Source organism: Dendropsophus ebraccatus, chromosome 14 (assembly GCF_027789765.1).
Source record: "Dendropsophus ebraccatus isolate aDenEbr1 chromosome 14, aDenEbr1.pat, whole genome shotgun sequence".
Taxonomy (NCBI): Eukaryota; Metazoa; Chordata; class Amphibia; order Anura; family Hylidae; genus Dendropsophus; species Dendropsophus ebraccatus.
In genome coordinates, this window is record NC_091467.1 from 39,156,107 (window position 1) to 39,176,884 (window position 20,778).

General features: G+C 43.7%; 1 protein-coding gene across 4 annotated transcripts in view; it reads right to left on the reverse strand.

Moving 5' to 3' along the window:
- Positions 1-20,778, reverse strand: part of USP36 (ubiquitin specific peptidase 36) — a 224,882-nt gene that overhangs the window by 22,189 nt on the left and 181,915 nt on the right. For all 4 annotated transcript variants that reach the window (XM_069951540.1, XM_069951541.1, XM_069951538.1 and 1 more), the window contains one exon: positions 19,476-19,615. In XM_069951540.1, the coding sequence (XP_069807641.1) occupies positions 19,476-19,615 (140 nt within the window). The remainder of the gene's footprint in view (positions 1-19,475; positions 19,616-20,778) is intronic.

Below are 20,778 nucleotides of genomic sequence, written 5' to 3' on the forward strand. Positions count from 1 at the left end.
CAGGCAATGCATCACAACATTCACACAGTCACATGTCCACTATTGGCCAATTGAAGATGTAGAAGATGGAAGGTCCTTAACGATTTTGTCTCAGTGACATGAGTAAGATTGTAATGGTAACCGAGCAATGATCTTTACCATCAAAAGTACCAGAGTTCAGTCAGTAAAATAGCAGAGCTGAGGCAGCCATGTAGCAGGGACGGCACCCAAGCCGCTCTTAAAGGGGCATTACATAAGTCGCTCTTAAAGGGAGGGTACCCAAGTCGCCCTTAAAGGGAGGGTACCCAAGTCGCCCTTAAAAAGGGAGGGTACCCAAGTTGCCCTTAAAAAGGGAGGGTACCCAAGTTGCCCTTAAAAGGGAGGGTACCCAAGTAGCTCTTAAAAGGGAGGGTACCCAATTCGCCCTTAAAGGGACGGTACCCAAGTCACCCTTAAAGGGTCAGTACTAAAGCTGGTTTACAAAGGATGGTACCTAAGTCTTTTTTAAAGGGACAGTACTTAAGCTGGTGTTAAAGGGACAGTATGTAGGTTACTCAAATCGTCGTCACCAATGTCGCACCTTAAGGGACTGTACCAAAGTTGCTCTTAAAGGGAGGGTATCAAGGGTTAAAGTTTCTCTTAAAGGGAAGTCACTGTTAAAGGGGCGCTCTTTTCAAGCACTATGTATTTTCCTGGAAATGCAAATCTAGTTAAGATTTATTCCCATCTTCCCAATAAAGGCACTTTGGGATACATAGCTCTCAGGCCGAACAAGTGTGTTAAGTGTTTTGGCAACTTTAGTCCTGATGATCACAATTACCAAAATCCACAGCTAATGACACCACTGCATAGTGATCATTTAAATGTACATAAAAGGGGTATTTCCCAGAAGAGCTAAAAAAAATTTAAAAGCTCCCAAACCTAGCTGATCTTACTCACCAAGTCCACACGAGTAGTTTGAGCCATCTTTTGTCTTTCTAGCTGCCTGACTTACAAGTTTTTCTAAAAAATGGTCTCATGGTCCATGATGTAGCAAAGCCATAGCGGCCATCCATATTAGCATTAAAGGACAACTCCCATGAAAAACTTTTTTCCAGTAATTGAAGCACATTACGAAGTTATATAACACTGTAATATACTTCAATCACCTGTCTGTCCTCCTTCCCTATTTTCCCCCCCTCAACCCCCCACCAGGAAGTGTAAGAAACTCTTTCATACCCAATTACTGTTGTCAACAGGCTCCTCTATCAGCTCCTTCTAGTGACGATGTGTCATCAGCAGAAGGGCTGGTCTAGGTCCTGTTACACCAGCCTCCCCCTCCCCTGCCTGGTCAGGTGACTCAGCTTGCTCAGCTCCCATTGGCTAAGCAACTGTAAGCCATGTGACATTCTGCAACTCAATAATGACTCGTGACTGACTCCCGGCACATAACCAGCTACAGGACCCCCTCCCCCATACTCCCTCCTGCTGCCGAGTGAGTGAGTGAGTCATGTCACTTGCTTATCTTTCTCCTCACTCCCGGCATGTCAGCTACACAGACTCTTATCTCTCCCCTGCTGCCCTGACCTAATTAGGGACGGCGATCCTGCAGAATGTCACTACAGTGAAGTGAAAGTATGTGTGTACAGCTTCAGTGTGTGTATATAGCAGCCTGACTGAAGAGAGAGAGAGAGGGGGCCATGTTAAGTGTATGATGGGAGTTGTAGTGAATGGAGGGGCAGGCACTTTCAGTGTCACAGCAGGGGGCTGGCTTGTCACAGCAGCCAAAGTGCATCATGGGAAGCTGAAACCAGGAAGCAAGGAAGAAATGAAGAACAAGACTAGAAATCACAAGGTACACAGACGGTGGGAAATTCAAACAGTGACAGCTCAGGAGGGATGATAAGTATAAAAGCTATGTTTCTGATTGTTTTTTTTTTTTTTTTTTTTCCTTAGCGCGGGGGTTGTCCTTTAAGTTATTTGGTTAGTCTATGGAAGAAAGGGATTTTCAATAATCCCTTTCTCCAACAGAATAATGTAAAGGTCGCTGTGTTTTTTCCCCTGCCGGTCCCCCTCTATACAGTGCACGCCTGTTTAAGCAGACAGCACTCAGTCTTTAGGTAGAGAGAAGTGAGAAGCAGGTTTAAGCTCTGACAAGAGATAAGTAAGGATAGGAGAGGCCAGTTCTATTCTGTTGCTGGTGTAACTAGTCTCCATTGAACTGTAAAAGAGTCTGTAGGTGAAGTTAACCCACTGCTAAACCAGTGTGTCTGTGCTGTCGAGCTAGTATACAGTGAATCCAGTGTGTCAGTGCTGTGAGTAAAATAAACCCAGTGTTCCTGTTCAGTGGATTTCCTGCTGTATTAAATAAAAATCTTGGGAAACACTTTAAAGTCGCCATCAAACCCCTTCCAACCCATCTAATAAAAAGTCTTCAACCACTTCCATTCTAGGTAAGCCCCCATCAGTTCACATAAACTCAGCAATATGTCCAAGCAACCCAAGAAAACTGTGCCTTCCAAGGGTATGTCAAGCATCAGCGACAAAGGTGGGAAAGGTGAGAAAGACTGGACAGGCGAACACTAGCCACCCTGGGATCATGGACTGACTACTGCAAAGTTCAAGCTCCATGCCAGGCAGTACCCAAACACAGAGACCACAGTGAACAGAAGGGTCATCCTGGAGTAGCGGCACGACAATTCCATGACTATTCTGAGGATCCCAAACAGGAATTGCCTGACAGGCAAGACCGTGAAAAAAGCCTTGAGACTCCCTAAGCGGACAGACTCCAAAAGAAGTCAGGAGAGCCAGGCAGAGGCAGCTTTAGCTCAAAGTCTTAGTTCCTCCAATATGGCCACGGAGATGGAGCACCTGGAAAAGGAGAGACTTTCATCCCGGACTACGATGACGATGATGTTGCAGAAAGAACATGGAATCTGGGTCAACAGATAACATCCTGGGCATCCCAATCAGGGGATGACGCTGTATTTGTGCCACCGACCAAGTGTCAGCCCCAATCTACAGCTCGTGGGTCCAGATGAAAAAGAGTGAGGCAATGGACATTAGCCAGTCTGCATCGGCAAGGCCCAGACACTGAATGAGTACCCAAAGGCAGTGGCAGCACTCAACAATAGGCTGCCAGTACACCTGCTCCGTAGAAACACCCACTCAGATCACCAGTCTGGCAGTTTTTCGTTGTCGATGGCGGCAAAGACCATGCAATCATTTGCCCCATTTGTGAGCATAAAGTGGGCTGTGGTTTGGGTTCGAACTTTGATGCAACAGCACAGGGAGCGACACCACCCCACTGCCTGGAAGAACTGGGACACCCATGATAAACATGCTGGGAACACCAAAGAGGTGCGACTACCACCATGCAGCCCATAGCAGAAGGCCAAAATTCTGCTGCCTCAGTTGCAAGCAGTAGGTCCTTGACATTTACATTTCCATCAGCCACAGTCAGAAAACATTGCCACTGTTAAGACAGCAGTCGCTGTCGGAAGTAATGACCAGGAGACAGCATTACTTAAACAACCACCTGACGGCACAAACACTTAACACCCGCCTGGCTAGGCTTATTGCCCTCCAGTACCTCCCATTCCACTTGGTGGAATCAAAGCCATTTAAAGGGGTTGGCCACTTTATAGTAAAATTGCTCAGTGTACAGTATTAGTAACTGTACTCACTGCACTTACTGACAGCAGCTCCCTGTGTGCCTCATAGAGCTAACATGATTGCTTACATGGAGGAGCATGTGACCATGCCCCACCCCCAGTGTCCACCACTGAGCCTGTATATGTCTATGGAGTACACAGGGGACAGGGCATGGTGACATGCTCCTCCATGTCGGCCATTTTATGGAATGTAATAAAACAGAGCAGGGCGGCCCAGCCTGGTGAAGGGGAGTCTGATATTAGCTCTATGAGGTACACAGGGAGCTGCTGTCAGTATATACAGTGAGCACACTTACTAATACTTTGTACTGACCTATTTTACTATAAAGTGGCCAACCTCTTTAAAGACCTGATGGCTTGTGCACACCTGAGATTGAGAGTGACCAGTAGCTGGCGTTTTCATCAATGCACTTATACCTGCAAAAAAATAAAAATAAAAAAGTTGGTGACTCTTTGGATATCTCTGTGTCTAATCGGGGACGTGTGGAGTTCGAGCTATGGCCAGGGGCAGTATATGTCCATATCTGCACACTGGATTAATGTAGTAATGGGAGAGGTGCAGCGGCAACAGAGCACAGACCGCTGTGTCCTCCCAGAATTGTTTGTCATCATCTAAAGATCAATCTCTGCGTCCACAACCTCATCCAGTCATCACAACACTGCACACCCAGTCCAAGGCGGTCCTTCACCTGCGCTGCCTGGGTGAAAGGAGCCACACTGGCAGCAAACTACTTTATGCCATGGAGGGAATGACATCGCAAGGTGGCTGACCAGTCGGCATATGCAGGTTAGCAATGTAGCGGCAGACAACGGCCGTAACATCGTGTCGGCACTGCAGTGGGGAGGGCTCACACACACCCTCTGCAAGTCTGTTGGACCGCCTCTACCAACAGAGATCGGTGTTGTCTGACTTCCTCGTCACGCATTCTGGCACCTTCTTGCAGAACTGCAGTTTCCAGGTCACCGATTAGCAGATTATGTGTGATGTCTGCCAACTGCTGGTACCGTTTGAGAAAGCCACTCTGTTAGTCAGCCACAACCAGTACGGTGTGAATGACGTCATCCCTCTGCTTCTCATCACTGAGCACTAAATAATATCATCACAGAGGGGACTCGGGGCAGTGCGACTGCCTATGATGTCAGTCTAAGCCTGAGTGAAGGAGGAGGAGGTACGGCCAAGTATTCTAAACACCACTTGTTACCATCTCTGGCCTGGACACAACAGAGGAGATGGAGAAATCTGTCTGGTAAGTATAGCACACCCTGGATTTACAGCGAGGACACGGGTGAGGAACAGCAGTCGGTGAAGCTTGTTCATTTAGCCTTCATGTGCCTCTTGGAATGTTTGCACTCAGATGAGTTCTGGCTGGCCACCCTGGTTGACCATCGCTTCCAGCAGAAAATGACAGATTATTTTGCACGGTCAGACTGGTTTGCAAAAGTCAAACAGTACCATCAAGTGTTGCTAAGTCCTGAGGCCGATCAGAAACAACAACATCCTGCATGCCCAACAGTCATAAGGAACTTGGCCAGTCTACAATAACAACTAGTAGCGCAAGTGTGAGGGCCAGCAGTAGCCATGGTAGTCGTTTCAGCCTCCAAACAATGATGAGCAACTTCCTGAAGCCACCAGAGGAAGAAACCCAGCAGACCCACACTGAAGTTTACATTAGGCAGCAGCTGAAATTTCAAGTAAAATTCTACTGCATATTTCAGCCCCGATGCAATTCTGAGCAGAAAAGCTGGACATCTGGCCACAGCTGGGAGAGTTCACTCTCACTCTTCTGTCACACCAAGCCAGCAGCATTGCATCAGAGAGGGTGTTTAGTGCAGTAGGGGCCATTGTGAACCCCAGGAGGACCAGGCTTGTCTTGTCTCAGTGTAGAAAGGATTACATTCCTTAAAATGAACCAAGCCTGGATAGTAGCGGATTTTACCACCCCCCGTACCTGACAATTGAAACATCAGCCGAAAGTCAGCACTCAGGTGCCAGGTTCTGTACAATTTAACTCCCAACATAATATGCACCCACCCAAACACATTTTTTTTTGTAATCTAACTCCTTACGACAAAAATGTCTTAATATAATCCCATGACCAAATATTGCCAACAATGGAATACATTATCCACACCAGCTTAATACTTTGACAAAAGACAGGTTTATGCAGCAGCCCTTAAGCAACATGTGAGTGCACCATTAGGGTGAGGTGTTTTGGGAGTGTTTTGGGAGTGAGAGGGAAACTCCTATACCCGGGGTTTCCCTGTTCATTTAAGCTGGAGACAGCTTAAAAACCAGAGAGATGAATGCATGGGTTGCATTAACTTGGTGTCGATTAATTATGTACCATCTTGGTAAAAGCCAAAAGGCCTAGATTCAGTAAGGTTTAAGACGACATAATTTAAGGTTGATGGAAAAAAAACAAAAAAAACAACAGGTGTCTGTTCTAGAGCCTTCTAGAGCTAAGACAATGCCCTTTATGGGGCTTCTGCTTTAAAATATCTAATGCTGTCCTACTAACAAGACTCATACGCTGCTAATCCACCGGCGTCAAATGATGCCCATGGAGAACATTTGATTTGACACCCCTGATCCACCAATGTTCACTGTTCTCCAGGGAGAAAGGGTCATTTGACGCCTCTAATTTAGCAATGTCCACTGCTGTCCAGGGACAAAATTAGTTTACGCCGCTGATTCACCCATGTCCACCCACGATCGCCGTGATGGGCCGGCCAGAACCGGCCGGCCCATCACGGCGATCATACTGTAAAAAAAAAATGTTGCCGGGTTCTGCACCCCTCAGCTAGGTAGCTGAGGGGTGCAGAACAGGTGTGTGTGGTGTAGGTGCACCATACTCACCTGATCCCGGCGTCCGGAGCGACGATCTACGGTCCGCGACATCCTCTTCTCTTCGTCGGGTCACTTCCGGGTTTTGTCGTCCAGCGTTGGAAATCTTCGGAAACACTCGGGTCTTCGGGTTCGGCAGGCCTCGGCAATCTCCGGCAGCTTCGCCCTACTGCCCCCTAGCGGCTGATCAGTGAATATCATTCACTGATCAGTTGCTTTGAGTGAAAAAGCTTTTTTTTTTTTTGGTCCCCGAATTTTTTTTTTCTTTTTTTGCGCCCTAATGCCGATGAACTCCTTTTTGGCGTAGGGGCATTTTTTCCCCCTATATCCTACCGCCACTGTCTGCTGATAAGTGCCCACAAAAGTGCAGCATTTATCAGATCCTTTCTTGGCGTAGGTACATTTTTTTCTTACTGTAAAAAAAAACAAAAAACGTAAAAACCACTACATTACACCACACTACATGAAATAACGTTTTGCACTACACCACTACACATTTACAAACCCCATATACTAGTCCCCGTATAAAGATGGCCCCAAGGGTGTTTTCGGCATCGGACGCATACGTTATTATTGCCTCCGACATAGAAACAGCCAGTGAGGATGAATGGGGGGATCCTTCTTTCCTCCATTCATCTTCATCATCCAGTGACGTGTCTGGGAGCAGCGTAGCGTACGCTGCCCTCCAGACACGTCTTTTCCACCAGTACCGTCCCAATAAGAGATCACGGTATGGCGTGAAGTTCTACAAACTCTGTGAGAGTACCTCAGGGTACCTCAGGGTACACTTACAGATTTAGGGTACGTGCACACTGCGGAATGGCGAAGGATAACCCTTTGTGCATTCCGCAGCTGGCACCCGCCGGCGGACTGATGCAGGCGCGTCTCCCCCCGTGTCATAGACTCCATCCTATGTACAGGCGAATTCCGTCGTCTGTCCAAAGAATGAACAAGTTCATTCTTTGGACAGAGGGCAGAATCCGCCCATGCATAGAATGGAGTGTGACACGAGCAGAGACGCACGGCCGCATCAGTCCGCCGGCGGGTGGCAGCTGCGGAATGCACAAAGGGTTATCCGTCGCCATTCCGCAGTGTACATGTACCATTACAGTGTATGAAGGAAGGGACACCCGAATCCAGCCCCCAGATGCGGCCCCCCCGATCCTCAGAGTTAGTGGGGAGATCATTCGGGAACTGATCTTCCCACTGCTGGGTAAAGGTTACCACCTGTACGGAGATAACTTTTATACCAGCACCCCCTCTTCTGGTCCCTCGCTGCCCGAGCTACTGTAGCTTGCGGCACGATCCGAAAATATCAGAAGCAGTAATAAAGCCCTAATATTTAGCAGCCATGGAATGGATCCAGCGCTTCTGGATATGAAGGACCCTGTATCTCACCAGGACAACATTTTCCATGTGACGTCCCCCACACTGGAAAACAGGAGACCCCAGAAGAAGTACAGAGTGTGGCTTAACAGGGGGATCAGGAAGGACACCATTTTCCAGTGTGCCACCTGTCCTGATCACCGCAGCCTCTGCATACTGGATCACTTTAAGGGGTACCACACATCATTGGGGTTCTACATTTTCTAAACTCTGTCCCTTATTCTATTTCAGGGGTCACATTGATCCAGGGATTATTCTGATTGCCATTATTGAGTCGGGAAGGAATTTTTTCCCTGTGATGAGGCTACTGTCGTCTGCCTTACGAGGGTTTTTTGCCTTCCTCTGGTTCAACACAGGTTGAATTTGATGGACACCTGTCATTTTCAACCTTATAAACTAATAAATTGGCCTAATACCCCCAAATAAATTTGAATGGTCCCTTTTCCCCAGCTAAATAGGTATGGCCGCCATTCCCATTAGAGGATGCCATGATGCAATTACAAAGCTCCTGTTCTGCCAGGACAGTAGAAAAACCCCCCAAGTGACCCCATTCTGGAAACTACACCCCATAAGGAATCTAACAAGGGGGCAGCGGGAATATGGCCCCCTGGTGACGGGCACATTTGTGGCGTGAAAATGAAAAAAAATTTACTTTTTATTTTCATGGCACATGTTCCACATATGTGCCCGTTACCAGTGGGTTCCATATGCTCACTGCACCCCTTGTTAGATTCCTTGAGGGGTGTAGTTTCCAGTATGGGGTCACTTGTGGGGGGGGGGGGTTCTACTGTCCTGTCAGCACAGGAGCTTTGTAATTGCGACATGGCCTCCATCCTCCATTCCAGCCTCTAAATGGCGCTATGTCCCTTTGGTGGCTTGCCCTATGCCCATATGGCACATTATGTCCACATGTGGGGTATTTTCGTACTCGGGGGGAAATTACCCTACACGTTGTGTTCATTTTCTTTTTTAACCCCTTGTGGAAATGGAAAAAAACCAAGGCTAGACCAACATTTAGTGTAAAAAATTTTTAATTTTTACACTAAATCAATGATCTTGTCTTGATTTTTTAATTTTCACAAGGGGTTAAAAGATGAAAAAAAAAGTGTGTAGAGCAATTTCCCCTGAGTACAAAAATACCCCACAGGTTGACATAAAGCGCCATGGAAGTGCGGGGTAAGCCTCCAAAGGGAAGGAGCGCCATTTGGAATGGATTTCGAGGGCCTTGTTGCATTTAAAAGGCCTCTGTGTTGCCAGGACAGTTGAACCCCCCCCCCCCCCCACAAGTTTCCATAATCATAAGTGATTATGGAAACTACACCCCTCAGGGAATGTAACAAGGGGTGTAGTGAGCATATGGACCCCACTGGTGACGGGCACAAATGTGGAACAATGTGGCGTGAAAATGAAATATTACATTTTTTACACTATAATGTTGGTTTAGCCTTACATTTTTCATTTTCACAAGAGGTTAAAAGAGAAAAAAACACAGAAAATAAGTAGAGCAATTCTCCCCGAGTCCGTAAATACCCCACATGTGGACATAAAGCGCCATGTGGGCACAGGGCAAGCCTCTGAAGGGAAGGAGCGCCATTTGGATTTTGGAGGCTGGATTTGGCCAGAATGGATGATGAACACCATGTCGCATTTACAGAGCCCTCGTTCTGCCAAAACACTGGTAACCTCCCACAAGTGACCTTATTCTGGAAACTACACCCCTCAAGGAATCTATTAAGGGGTGCAATGAGGATATGGACCCCTTGATGACAGGCACATTTGTGCCGTAAAAGTGAAAAAATTAAAATTTTTCCCTTTCATGTCACATTGTTCCACATTTGTACCCGACACCAGTGGGGTCCATATGCTCACCCCTTGATAGATTCCTTTAGGGGTGTAGTTTCCAGAATGCGGTCACTTGTGGGGGGTTTCCAGTGTTTTGGTAGCACGAGGGCTCTGTAAATGCGACATGACCCTTAAAATCCATTCCAGTGAAATTTAGTTTCCAAAGGCCAATTGGCGCTCCTTCCCTTCGGAGGCTCGTCCTGCGCCCGCTTGGCACTTTATGTCCACATGTGGGGTATTTCCGTACTCGGGAGAAACTGCACTACACGTTTGGTGTTTTTTCTTTTTTATCCCCTTGTAAAAATGAAAAATGAAGGCTAGAACAACATTTTAGTGTAAAAAATAGAATTTTTCCTTTTTTACACCACATTGTTCTGAAAATCTGTGAAGCACCTGTGGGGTCCAGATGCTCACCGCTCGCCTTGTTACATTCCTTGAGGGGTGTAGTTTTTTAAATGGTGTCCCTTTAGGGGTGTTTTTTAGGTTTTGGCACCCCAGAGCCTCTGCCAACCTGAAGTGGTACGGTCAAAAATGACCAAATAAAACGGCGCTCCCTTATATCTGAGGCTTGTGGTTGCGTCAAATAGCGCAATAGGGCCACATATTGGGTATTTCTATAAACTGCAGAAATGGGGCAATCAATATTGGGGTGCATTTCTCTGGTAATAGGTTTATAATTATGAAAAATATTGGATTACAATAAAATCTTTGTTTTAAGCTTTCTATCGTCTAAAAAAAATGAAACATAGTTTAATAAAAGCTGCCAACATAAAGTAGACATGTTGCTAATGCTATTTAATATATAACTTATGTGGCATAATCATTTTCTGTTTAAGCAGAAAGGTTTCAAAGTTGGAAAAATGCTTTTTTTCACATTTTTTCACATTATTTTGGTGTTTTTCATAAAGATTCGTTATAAGTATCGACTCAATTTTACCAGAAATGTAAAGTACAATATGTCATGAGAAAACATTCTCAGAATCGGCCGGATAGGTAAAAGCATCCCGAAGTTATTAATGAATAAAGTGACACAGATCATATTCATAAAATTTGTCTCTGTCCTTAAGGCCATTTCAGGCTCTGTCCTTAAGGGGTTAATAAAATTTGTTTGTATGCAGTTTTGCGAAACTTCATGCAACGAATTTCCAAGTGATTTGCTAATCTGTAGTCATATTATTTGATGACTGGCCTTTGTTTTCAACATATACTGTCTCTTGAATTTAATGTTGTTCCAAAGAGTGAGCCCCCTGAAAAGACCATTTGATAAACCTCTATTGAAGGCATTGGTAGTTTTATATAGGCAATTACTAGTGCAGGTTTGCTTTTTCTATACTCTAGACTAACATCTTCAGATTACAGACGTAGTAAAGTGACATTTTTCCCTGCTATTCAGTAGATTACACCTTCACTGCTGGCTGCTTGTAGAAATACAAATGTTTGTGTTTAATTTTTAATTGCATACAACTGCTGAAAAAATACTGTCAAAAAGATTGAAAAAGTATTGTTTCCCATAAATAAGTAAAAAAAAAAAGCCTTATCTGGAGTTAGTGTCCCTTTAAATCATAGGCCATACATCTCTTACTACACGGAGAGAAGATCAAACAGGCACAGCTTCTGTGTGCCAAAAGGTCACATTTATGAACACAGCAAAACCAGTGAAGGGCTTCAAAATAGGCTTAGACAAGTTCTTAGAACAAAACAACATTAATGCATATGTATATATATCTCCCTTCAACAAGAAAAAGATCCCATTACGGATCAAAGAAATGCAGGGACAAACATAGATCAATATATCAAACAGAATTTTTTATTTAGACAATTCATATGAATAAAATACAATATATCACATTATCATGAAAAGAAAAAACACACAAAGGAATAAAACACGACCAAACAGATGAAAAAACATACAGGTGGTGAGGGGAGATATACACATATTTTATAGGATCATATATTGCACATGCTATTCAGGATATATGTAATTGAGGGAATGCAGGCAGCCTCCACTAGATGGCGCACTGAATGTAATTATATACAACACTAGATAATGTATAACCTGGCAGAAGCCCTGGAAAGTACGGGAGATACACAAATAAGTGTCTCCCACACAGAAAATAAACTAATGTCTAAAATTTATAAGTAATGGAGGATGGCTGCATTCAATATAGTCCCACTCACCCACTCACCCTACGCGCGTTTCGCGTGGCTTTATCAAGGGATAAAGCCTTGATAAAGCCACGCGAAACGCACGTAGGGTGAGTGGGTAAGTGGGACTATATTGAATGCAGCCATCCTCCATTACTTATAAATTTTAGACATTAGTTTATTTTCTGTGTGGGAGACACTTATTTGTGTATCTCCCGTACTTTCCAGGGCTTCTGCCAGGTTATACATTATCTAGTGTTGTATATAATTACATTCAGTGCGCCATCTAGTGGAGGCTGCCTGCATTCCCTCAATTACATATATCCTGAATAGCATGTGCAATATATGATCCTATAAAATATGTGTATATCTCCCCTCACCACCTGTATGTTTTTTCATCTGTTTGGTCGTGTTTTATTCCTTTGTGTGTTTTTTCTTTTCATGATAATGTGATATATTGTATTTTATTCATATGAATTGTCTAAATAAAAAATTCTGTTTGATATATTGATCTATGTTTGTCCCTGCATTTCTTTGATCCGTAATGGGATCTTTTTCTTGTTGTATGTGATGCTTTTGGTGCATTTTGGGACTAGTTATTTTTTGGGCGTTTTCTTTTATTTTGGATATATATCTCCCTTCCTTGCATCCATCCTCTCCTTGGTTGAACTTAACAGTCTTTTTTTCAACCGTATTTACTGTGTAACATGTGCAATGAAAAGCAGACAGAAGACCCTACCAGCGATGCTATATCTATCAATACTGTGTGTATAATATATATACACATATACATACACTACCGTTCAAAAGTTTGGGGTCACCCAAACAATTTTGTGTTTTCCATGAAAAGTCACACTTCTTCACCACCATACGTTGTGAAATGAATAGAAAATAGAGTCAAGACATTGACAAGGTTAGAAGTAACGATTTGTATTTGAAATAACATTGTTTTTACATCAAACTCTGCTTTCGTCAAAGAATCCACCTTTTGCAGCAATTACAGCATTGCACACCTTTGGCATTCTAGCTGTTAATCTGTTGAGGTAAGCTGGAGAAATTGCACCCCACGCTTCTAGAAGCAGCTCCCACAAGTTGGATTGGTTGGACGGGCACTTCTGGCGTACCATACGATCAAGCTGCTCCCACAACAGCTCCATAGGGTTCAGATCTGGTGACTGCGCTGGCCACTCCATTACGATAGAATACCAGCTGCCTGCTTCTGCTGTAAATAGTTCTTGCACAATTTGGAGGTGAGTTTAGGGTCATTGTCCTGTTGTAGGATAAAATTGGCTCCAATCAAGCGCTGTCCACTGGGTATGGCATGGCATTGCAAAATTGAGTGATAGCCTTCCTTATTCAGAATCCCTTTTACCCTGTACAAATCTCCCACCTTACCAGCACCAAAGCAACCCCAGACCATCACATTACCTCCACCATGCTAAACAGATGGCGTCAGGCATTCTTCCAGCATCTTTTCATTTGTTCTGATCTCACAAACGTTCTTCTTTGTGATCCAAACACCTCAAACTTGGATTCATCCATCCACAACACTTTTTTCCAGTCTTCCTCTGTCCAATGTCTGTGTTCTTTTGCCCATCTTAATCTTTTCTTTTATTTGCCAGTCTCAGATATGGCTTTCTCTTTGCCACTCTGCCCTGAAGCCCAAAATCCCACAGCCGCCTCTTCACTGTAGATGTTGACACTGGGGGAGTGGCCAGCGGCATGACGTGTTAGCCGCGCGCAGGTCCCGCTCTCGAGCTCCAGGATGAATCCTCACCGCTGCCCTGCATGGAAGGGGTCCCGACTTGGAGGAGCCTGTGCCCGGGAAGCCATGCCATGCTGATCGTGGGCTTTGGTGACGGAGTAGATGAGCCGCAGGGTACGGGCGGGCAGACCGCTGGACAGCCCAGGCTAGAGGGGACCTTAGAGCTCCTGGGAGACAGCCCCTCCGCTATTGGAGAACATGCGGCATCAGGTGGTGTCTCCCAGCCAATAGAAAAGGCCGTAACTCGGCCCTTACAGCTGAGGGCGGCCCTGGCTTTCGGCCATCTCCCGGAGCGTGCCACAAGGCGGAGGACGCTAATGGCTCCCATCAGACTAAAGGCCTGAGGTAACAAGGGACTCTCCCTGAACTGCCAGGAGGGTGATGGTTAGAGCTCTCAAACGGGAAGGAAGAGGTCTAGGACTTTGCTTATTTTAGGAGAACATCACCTACTCCTGTCCCTTTTGCTTTCAGTGAGGAATTATTGACAGGAGGAAAGGGGGCTGAATACGGCTTTTTAAGTAATAAACCTGTCTTATTGCAAGGTAATCCTGAGGCCCTCGAAAGTACTGCCCCCCAAATAGAACTGCATGTTTCCCCTCTCTGCTCAGAAGGTGGGAATTGTTTTAAGTTCCCTTGATAAAATTGTTTTTCTCCTGAATGTAATTTTTGTTTATACAGTGTGGACTATAAAAGACCAACAGGAGACAGAAGAACGGAATCCTGCTTCGTATACACAGGGGTAAGCCTGAGGTGCCCTGATAAACGTGTAAGACCCTCTGAGTCCTTTTTGGAAATATGGAGAGTACAAGCATTAATACTCGGTTGCCTGACTCTTGCTGGTTCGGAATGTGGAAAATGTTTTGGGTTTGTCTGAACCACTTTGTCAGGCTCGGTAAAAATGCCGGGAGGAGAATGACTGTTGACTATTGTTTAGCCGACGTAAAGAGGAAAGTAAAGAGGTTTTATTATTCTTGTTTCCAGTGAAAAGGAGGCTGTTACCTTTCCACATGCGAGGTTTCCTGAGGAATGGGACTTTGTGAAGTGTGAAATACACCAAGACCTGCGCCAATAAGTTAATGTGAACGGTGGACAATGAGCCTATGTGATATTCTGAAGAACGGGGTGATAGACCTGAAGAAGAGGCTGTGAGATTAACTTATTCAACAACTTATGGTCCTTGTTATTGAGTATTTGTTGCAGATTAATAAGTCTGGTATTTTTAATTTATCTGTGGCGGGTACATTGGGTGGGGCCCTGCGGCTATCTCTCTCCATTTCTTTATCCCTTATTAGTTATATGGCACTTTAAATCATCTAGAATGTCTGGCAAATCACAGAATCGGAAGACTCCTGGGGGAGCAGGGACTAGGGGGACAGCTCAGAAATTGGATAAATATCTAAAATCTCCCAGTGGGAACAAAAAGGGGGAGGCTGGATTGGAGTTAGATGCCGCAGGGACTGATGCTGAGGCATCCGGTGTTGGTGCTACGGGAGGGACTCCTGGCCAGGAGGAACTAGAACATACTGATACTCTAGGGCTGGCTGAGATCTTTGCTGAAATCTCAAAATGTAATCATTCTATCTTAAATCTAACAACTCAGGTTGGGAGGGTGGCTTCAGATATCTCTTTGGTGAGACAGGATTTATATAACTTAAAGGATAAAATGGATGGAATGGAAAAGCAGCTAGCTCCCATGGAGAAGAAGATAGATGGGTTTGCAGAAGAAATCGGGAGGATAAAAAGTGATAATGAAATGGTTAAAAATAAACTGGCCGATTTGGAAGATAGGTCCAGGAGGTGCAATATCAGTTTGGTTGGTTTTCCAGAAGGATCAGAGGGGGAGGGCCCAGTAGATTTTTGTAAAGACTGGTTCTTTGAGTCCTTTGGCTCAGATAGTTTTACTCCCCTATTCGGTATTGAAAGAGCACACCGTATCCCCTCAAAAAAAAAAAAAAACACCAGTGGGGAGCCAACCTAGAACAATTCTTGTTAAGATTCTGTGTTCCAGTGATAGGGATACTCTGTTAAGAAAGGCCAGGCTAAAGGGGCATCTCCAGTATAATGGAAATAGGATCTCGCTTTATCCTGACTTTTCCAGGGAGACACAAATAAGGAGAGCCTCCTATCGGAAAGTTAAGAAACGATTGGTTGCAGCTGGAATCTCATACTCAGTCCTCTTCCCAGCAAAAATGAGAATTGTTTATAGGAATACAGTGCTTTTTTTTATGAATGCGGGGGAAACTTCAAAATGGATAGACTGAGGGGTTATAATGTTTTGATATTTATTTATTTTCTTTTTTGCTTGTTCCTTTTTTTTTTTTTTTTTTTTTTTTAATCCTCTTCCTCTTTCATGTGGGGTTTCAGGATGTTGTATGGGGATGGGTGGATTCTGGGCGGGCCTGGGCCCGTCCGTTCCGGGCATCTGGTGCTCGGCTGGTGGGGGGTGCGGGAGCGGGGTGGGGCCCGAGGGCGGTCTTGGGGGCATGGACGTGGGCGTTTGCGGGGTCCGTGCTCCCTGGGCGGCTTTGGGGCTCTGTCCGGCTCTGGTTGCCCCTTCTGGTTGGGTGGGCCCCGGCGCACTCGGGGTTCACACTCTCCAATGTCAATTAGTAATACTGTTACTGGAGCAGGATGTGGGCCAATGTTAGGGGTCTTTTTCAGATGAAGGAGATCAATAAGGTTGGGGGGGGGGGGGGGGGGGGGGGGTCCAGACTGCGAGGGTTCTTTTTTTATCTATTTATTTAATTATTTTTGGTTGTGTCATTTACTTTGCTGACGGTCCTTGCCGATCCTATATAGTTATAGAAAATTACTAAGATTATTAGTTGAAATATAAGAGGCTTGGCGGATCGCGTAAAACGTTTTGCTATATTTGAGGTAATAAAGAAAATGCTACCTGCTATTTTTATTGTTTTGGAAACCCATCTAACAAAAGATACTGTAAATGTACTGACTAAAAAATGGGGCTACTCGTGCTTTTCATTCTTTTGGGTCCTCTTACTCTTCCGGGGTCTCAATTCTGATCCACAATAAGGTGGACCTGGTGATTAGGAGGGTCCAGATAGATGAAAAAGGTAGGGTTATTTTTATTTATGGGGTTCTTGAGGGTATAGAGTCCGTCATTGCGGCAGTTTATATTCCACCACCTTTTTCTCTAGAGGTATTGATAGACCTGTTGCAGTTTGGTAAGGACCAGAATTATGCCACCCTTTATGTTATTGGGGACTTTAATTGCACAATGGAGAATAGGGATAGAAGATCCAGTGTTAGAGCTGCTAGAGGGGGGTTATCCCCTCTTTATAGGTTTTGTCAAGAAATGGGGTGGGTAGATGGGTGGAGGAAAATGAACCCAACCTTTATTAGCTAAAAGATGTTGACACTGGTGTTTTGCGGGTACTATTTAATGAAGATGCCAGTTGGGGACCTGTGAGGCGTCTGTTTCTCAAACTAGAGACTCTAATGTGCTTATCTTCTTGCTTAGTTTTGCAACGCGGCCTCCCACTTCTTTTTCTACTCTGGTTAGAGCCTGTTTGTGCTGTCCTCTGAAGGGAGTAGTACACACCGTTGTAGAAAATCTTCAATTTCTCGCATTGAATAGCCTTCATTTCTAAGAACAAGAATAGACTGTCGAGTTTCAGATGAAAGTTCTCTTTTTCTGGCCATTTTGAGCGTTTAATTGATCCGACAAATGTGATGCTCCAGAAACACAATCTGCTCAAAGGAAGGTCAATTTTGTAGCTTCTGTAACGAGCTAGACTGTTTTCAGATGTGTGAACATGATTGCACAAGGGTTTTCTAATCATCAATTAGCCTTCTGAGCCAATTAGCAAACACATTGTTCTATTAGAACACTGGAGTGATAGTTGCTGGAAATTTTCCTCTATACACCTATGTAGATATTGCACCAAAAACCAGACATTTGCAGCTAGAATAGTCATTTACCACATTAGCAATGTATAGAGTGTATTTGTTTAAAGTTAGGACTAGTTTAAAGTTATCTTCATTGAAAAGTACAGTGCTTTTCCTTCAAAAATAAGGACATTTCAATGTGACCCAAAACTTTTGAACGGTAGTGTATATATACATACACACACATATACATACATATATATACATACACACAATATTATATATATATATATACTAGAAAATGTACCCGGCGCTGCCCGGGTATAAAGTGTCAGTGTGTTAATTAGATTTGTTCTAAGGTGCCCAGGAGGCCAAGCTAAAGGTATTGTTTCATCTGAGTTATTCAGTGGAATTAGTGTATACCTGTAGTGCATAGTTGGAGGGGTTCTGTATACCCACAATGTATAGTTTTTAGGGGTCTCGCATATCTGTAGTGCATAGTTGGGGGGGCTGTATACCTATAGTGTATAGCTGAGGGAGGTCCTGTATACCTGCAGTGTACAGTTGGTGAAGGTCCTGTATACCTGTACTGTATAGTTCGGGGGTCCTGTATACCTGTAGTATATAGTTGGTGCTGTATACCTGTAATGTAGAAACATAGAAACATAGAAGATTGTCGGCAGAAAAAGACCACTGGGTCCATCTAGTCCGCCCTTTTAGTATTTTCTTCCTTATTATCTTAGGATAGATATATGTCTATCCCAGGCGTGTTTAAATTCTGTTATTGTAGATTTACCAACCACCTCTGCTGGAAGTTTGTTCCAGGTATCTACTACTCTTTCAGTAAAATAATATTTTCTTACATTGCTTCTGATCTTTCCCCCAACTAACCTCTCACTGTGTCCTCTTGTATAGTTGGTGGAGGTCTTGTATACCTGTAGTATATAGTTTGGGGGTCCTGTATACCTGTAGTAAATAGTTTGAGGGTCTTGTATAACTATAGTATAGAGTTGGTGGAGGTCCTGTATACCTGTAGTGTATAGTTTGGGGTCCTATATACCTGTAGTATATAGCTGGTGGAGTTCCTGTATACCTGTAGTATATTTGGGGTCCTGTATACTTGCAGTATAGAGTTGGTGAAGGTGCTGTATACCTGTATTATAGAGTTGGTGTAGGTCCTGTATACCTGTAGTGTATGGTTTTGAGGTCCTGTATACCTGTAGTGTATAGTTTGGGGTCCTATATACCTGTAGTATATAGTTGGTGGAGTTCCTGTATACCTGTATAGTTTTGGGGTCCTGTATACCTGTAGTGTATAGTTTGGTGTCCTGTATACCTGTAGTATATAGTTGGTGGAGGTCCTGTATACCTGAAGTATATAGTTGGTGGAGGTCCTGTATACCTGTAGTATATAGTTTTGGGGTCTTGTATACCTGTAGTGTATAGTTTGGTGTCCTGTATACCTGTAGTATATAGTTGGTGGAGGTCCTGCAATCTAATGGTTGCATATTTTACAGTGATAAGAGTAAAAAAAATATTATAAAAGTATTTAAAAACTTCTTATAAACCCCCTCCCAAAAAAAGTTTAAAAGACCCCCTTGCCCATTATAAATAAGACCCCCTTGCCCCAAAAAAAATATATATATACATAAACATATTGCAGCGTACGGAATTGTCCGATCTATTAAAATATAACATTATTGTTCCCGCACGTTGAACGACGTAAAAAAGAAAAAAAAACCGCATCAGGATTGCTGATTTTATTAAATTATATATAACAAAAAAAAAAAAAAAAGCAATCAAAATTTTTCTGTTACACCGATATGATATTAGTAAAAACTTGAGATCATGGCGCAAAAAATTACACCTCAACCAGCCCTGTAGGTGGAAAAATAAAAGGGCTATGGCTGTTAGAAGGCGGCGAGGAACACTGATGCACAAAAGTCTGGGTCGGATTAATGCAAAGGGCTTTGTCTTGAAGGGGTTAAGGGATTAAAAGAAACTATCTTACCAGATTTTTCTTCCTGAACCTTCTGCTTCTGGTTACCACCAAATTTAGCGTTCTCCTGTTCTGGCTGTATCAGCTTCCTTTTCCTTGCTTTTCTAGCCATATGATCCACTTTCTTGTCATCACATAAAAGGGCAGTGGTACTAAAATAAGGTCAGTATATAGATTACTAAAAGAGCTCTACTGATATCTGACTTTTTTTTTTAAGCCAAAGCCAGAAATGGATTTGAAAAAAGGAGAAATCTTGATCTTTTCTTTATAAACTGTTCTCTGTTTACAGTCCATTTCTGGCTTTGGCTCAAAAAAATTTCAGATAATCTGTTGTGTAACTAAGTCATCGGTCCTTAAGGGGTTAAACTCACTATTCAGCATGCAGTAAAACATAATAAATGTATTCTCTGGGTCATTAAGATTATTGCAATACTAAATAAACATTTTAAAAAAAATACGGTTCATCCCTGAACCGTATTTTAAAAAAAAATGTTTTTAAAACAGTTTCTTTGAGAAAGCCCCTGGGATTGCCATGGAGACCGATCATAAGCAAGACCACACCGCTGAACTTCTGATTGGTAAGTATACTGCATCAGACACATTACATGATTTGACAGTGGCATGCAATCGGTTAAATTACCCGGAGCAGCAGATTCACAAAGGGAGTCATTTAGACCCCACTGTAAAAGGTATATTGGTGAGAATACAGCATATTGGTCAAAGGAAGGCCCATTAGTAACAGACATAAAAAGGCACATTGGTGGTCATTAAGGGGTTAAGGGAAACTGCCACCACTTGTGTTGTCTGTTTAGGTAAAATAGAATCTTATAGCTATGTGCAGTTTCTCTGTTCTATACTAGAATATGTATAACTTAATACCAAACTGGATGTTATTAGTTGAGGGCATGTCCCTACAAGCCTGGCACTGTCAGCTCTGATTGGCTATTGTCAGACAGTAAGGGACACCCACTGGGAACATCCAGCTGGTTATTCAGTCACAAATTTCTAGTAAGAAGGGCAGAGGAATGGCACATCCTAGGGCTATAGGAATAGATGTCCCAGGATTGTTATTTCCTGGCCATTGCAGTATTTGCTAAAACAGACTGGCCACAAGTGGTGACAGGATCTCCCAAAGCATAAAAATTTTCACTTTAATTTGAACCTTCTACAGTTGCGAAAGAACTTTCTGCCACTGCACTGATCTGTCCCACTGGTACGTCATTCCAAATGAATATTGGAGAGGCACTCAGTAGTGACGTCACTCCAATGCTGATCTCTGCAAAGCACTGGTTAAATATTAATTAATTAAGGGGAG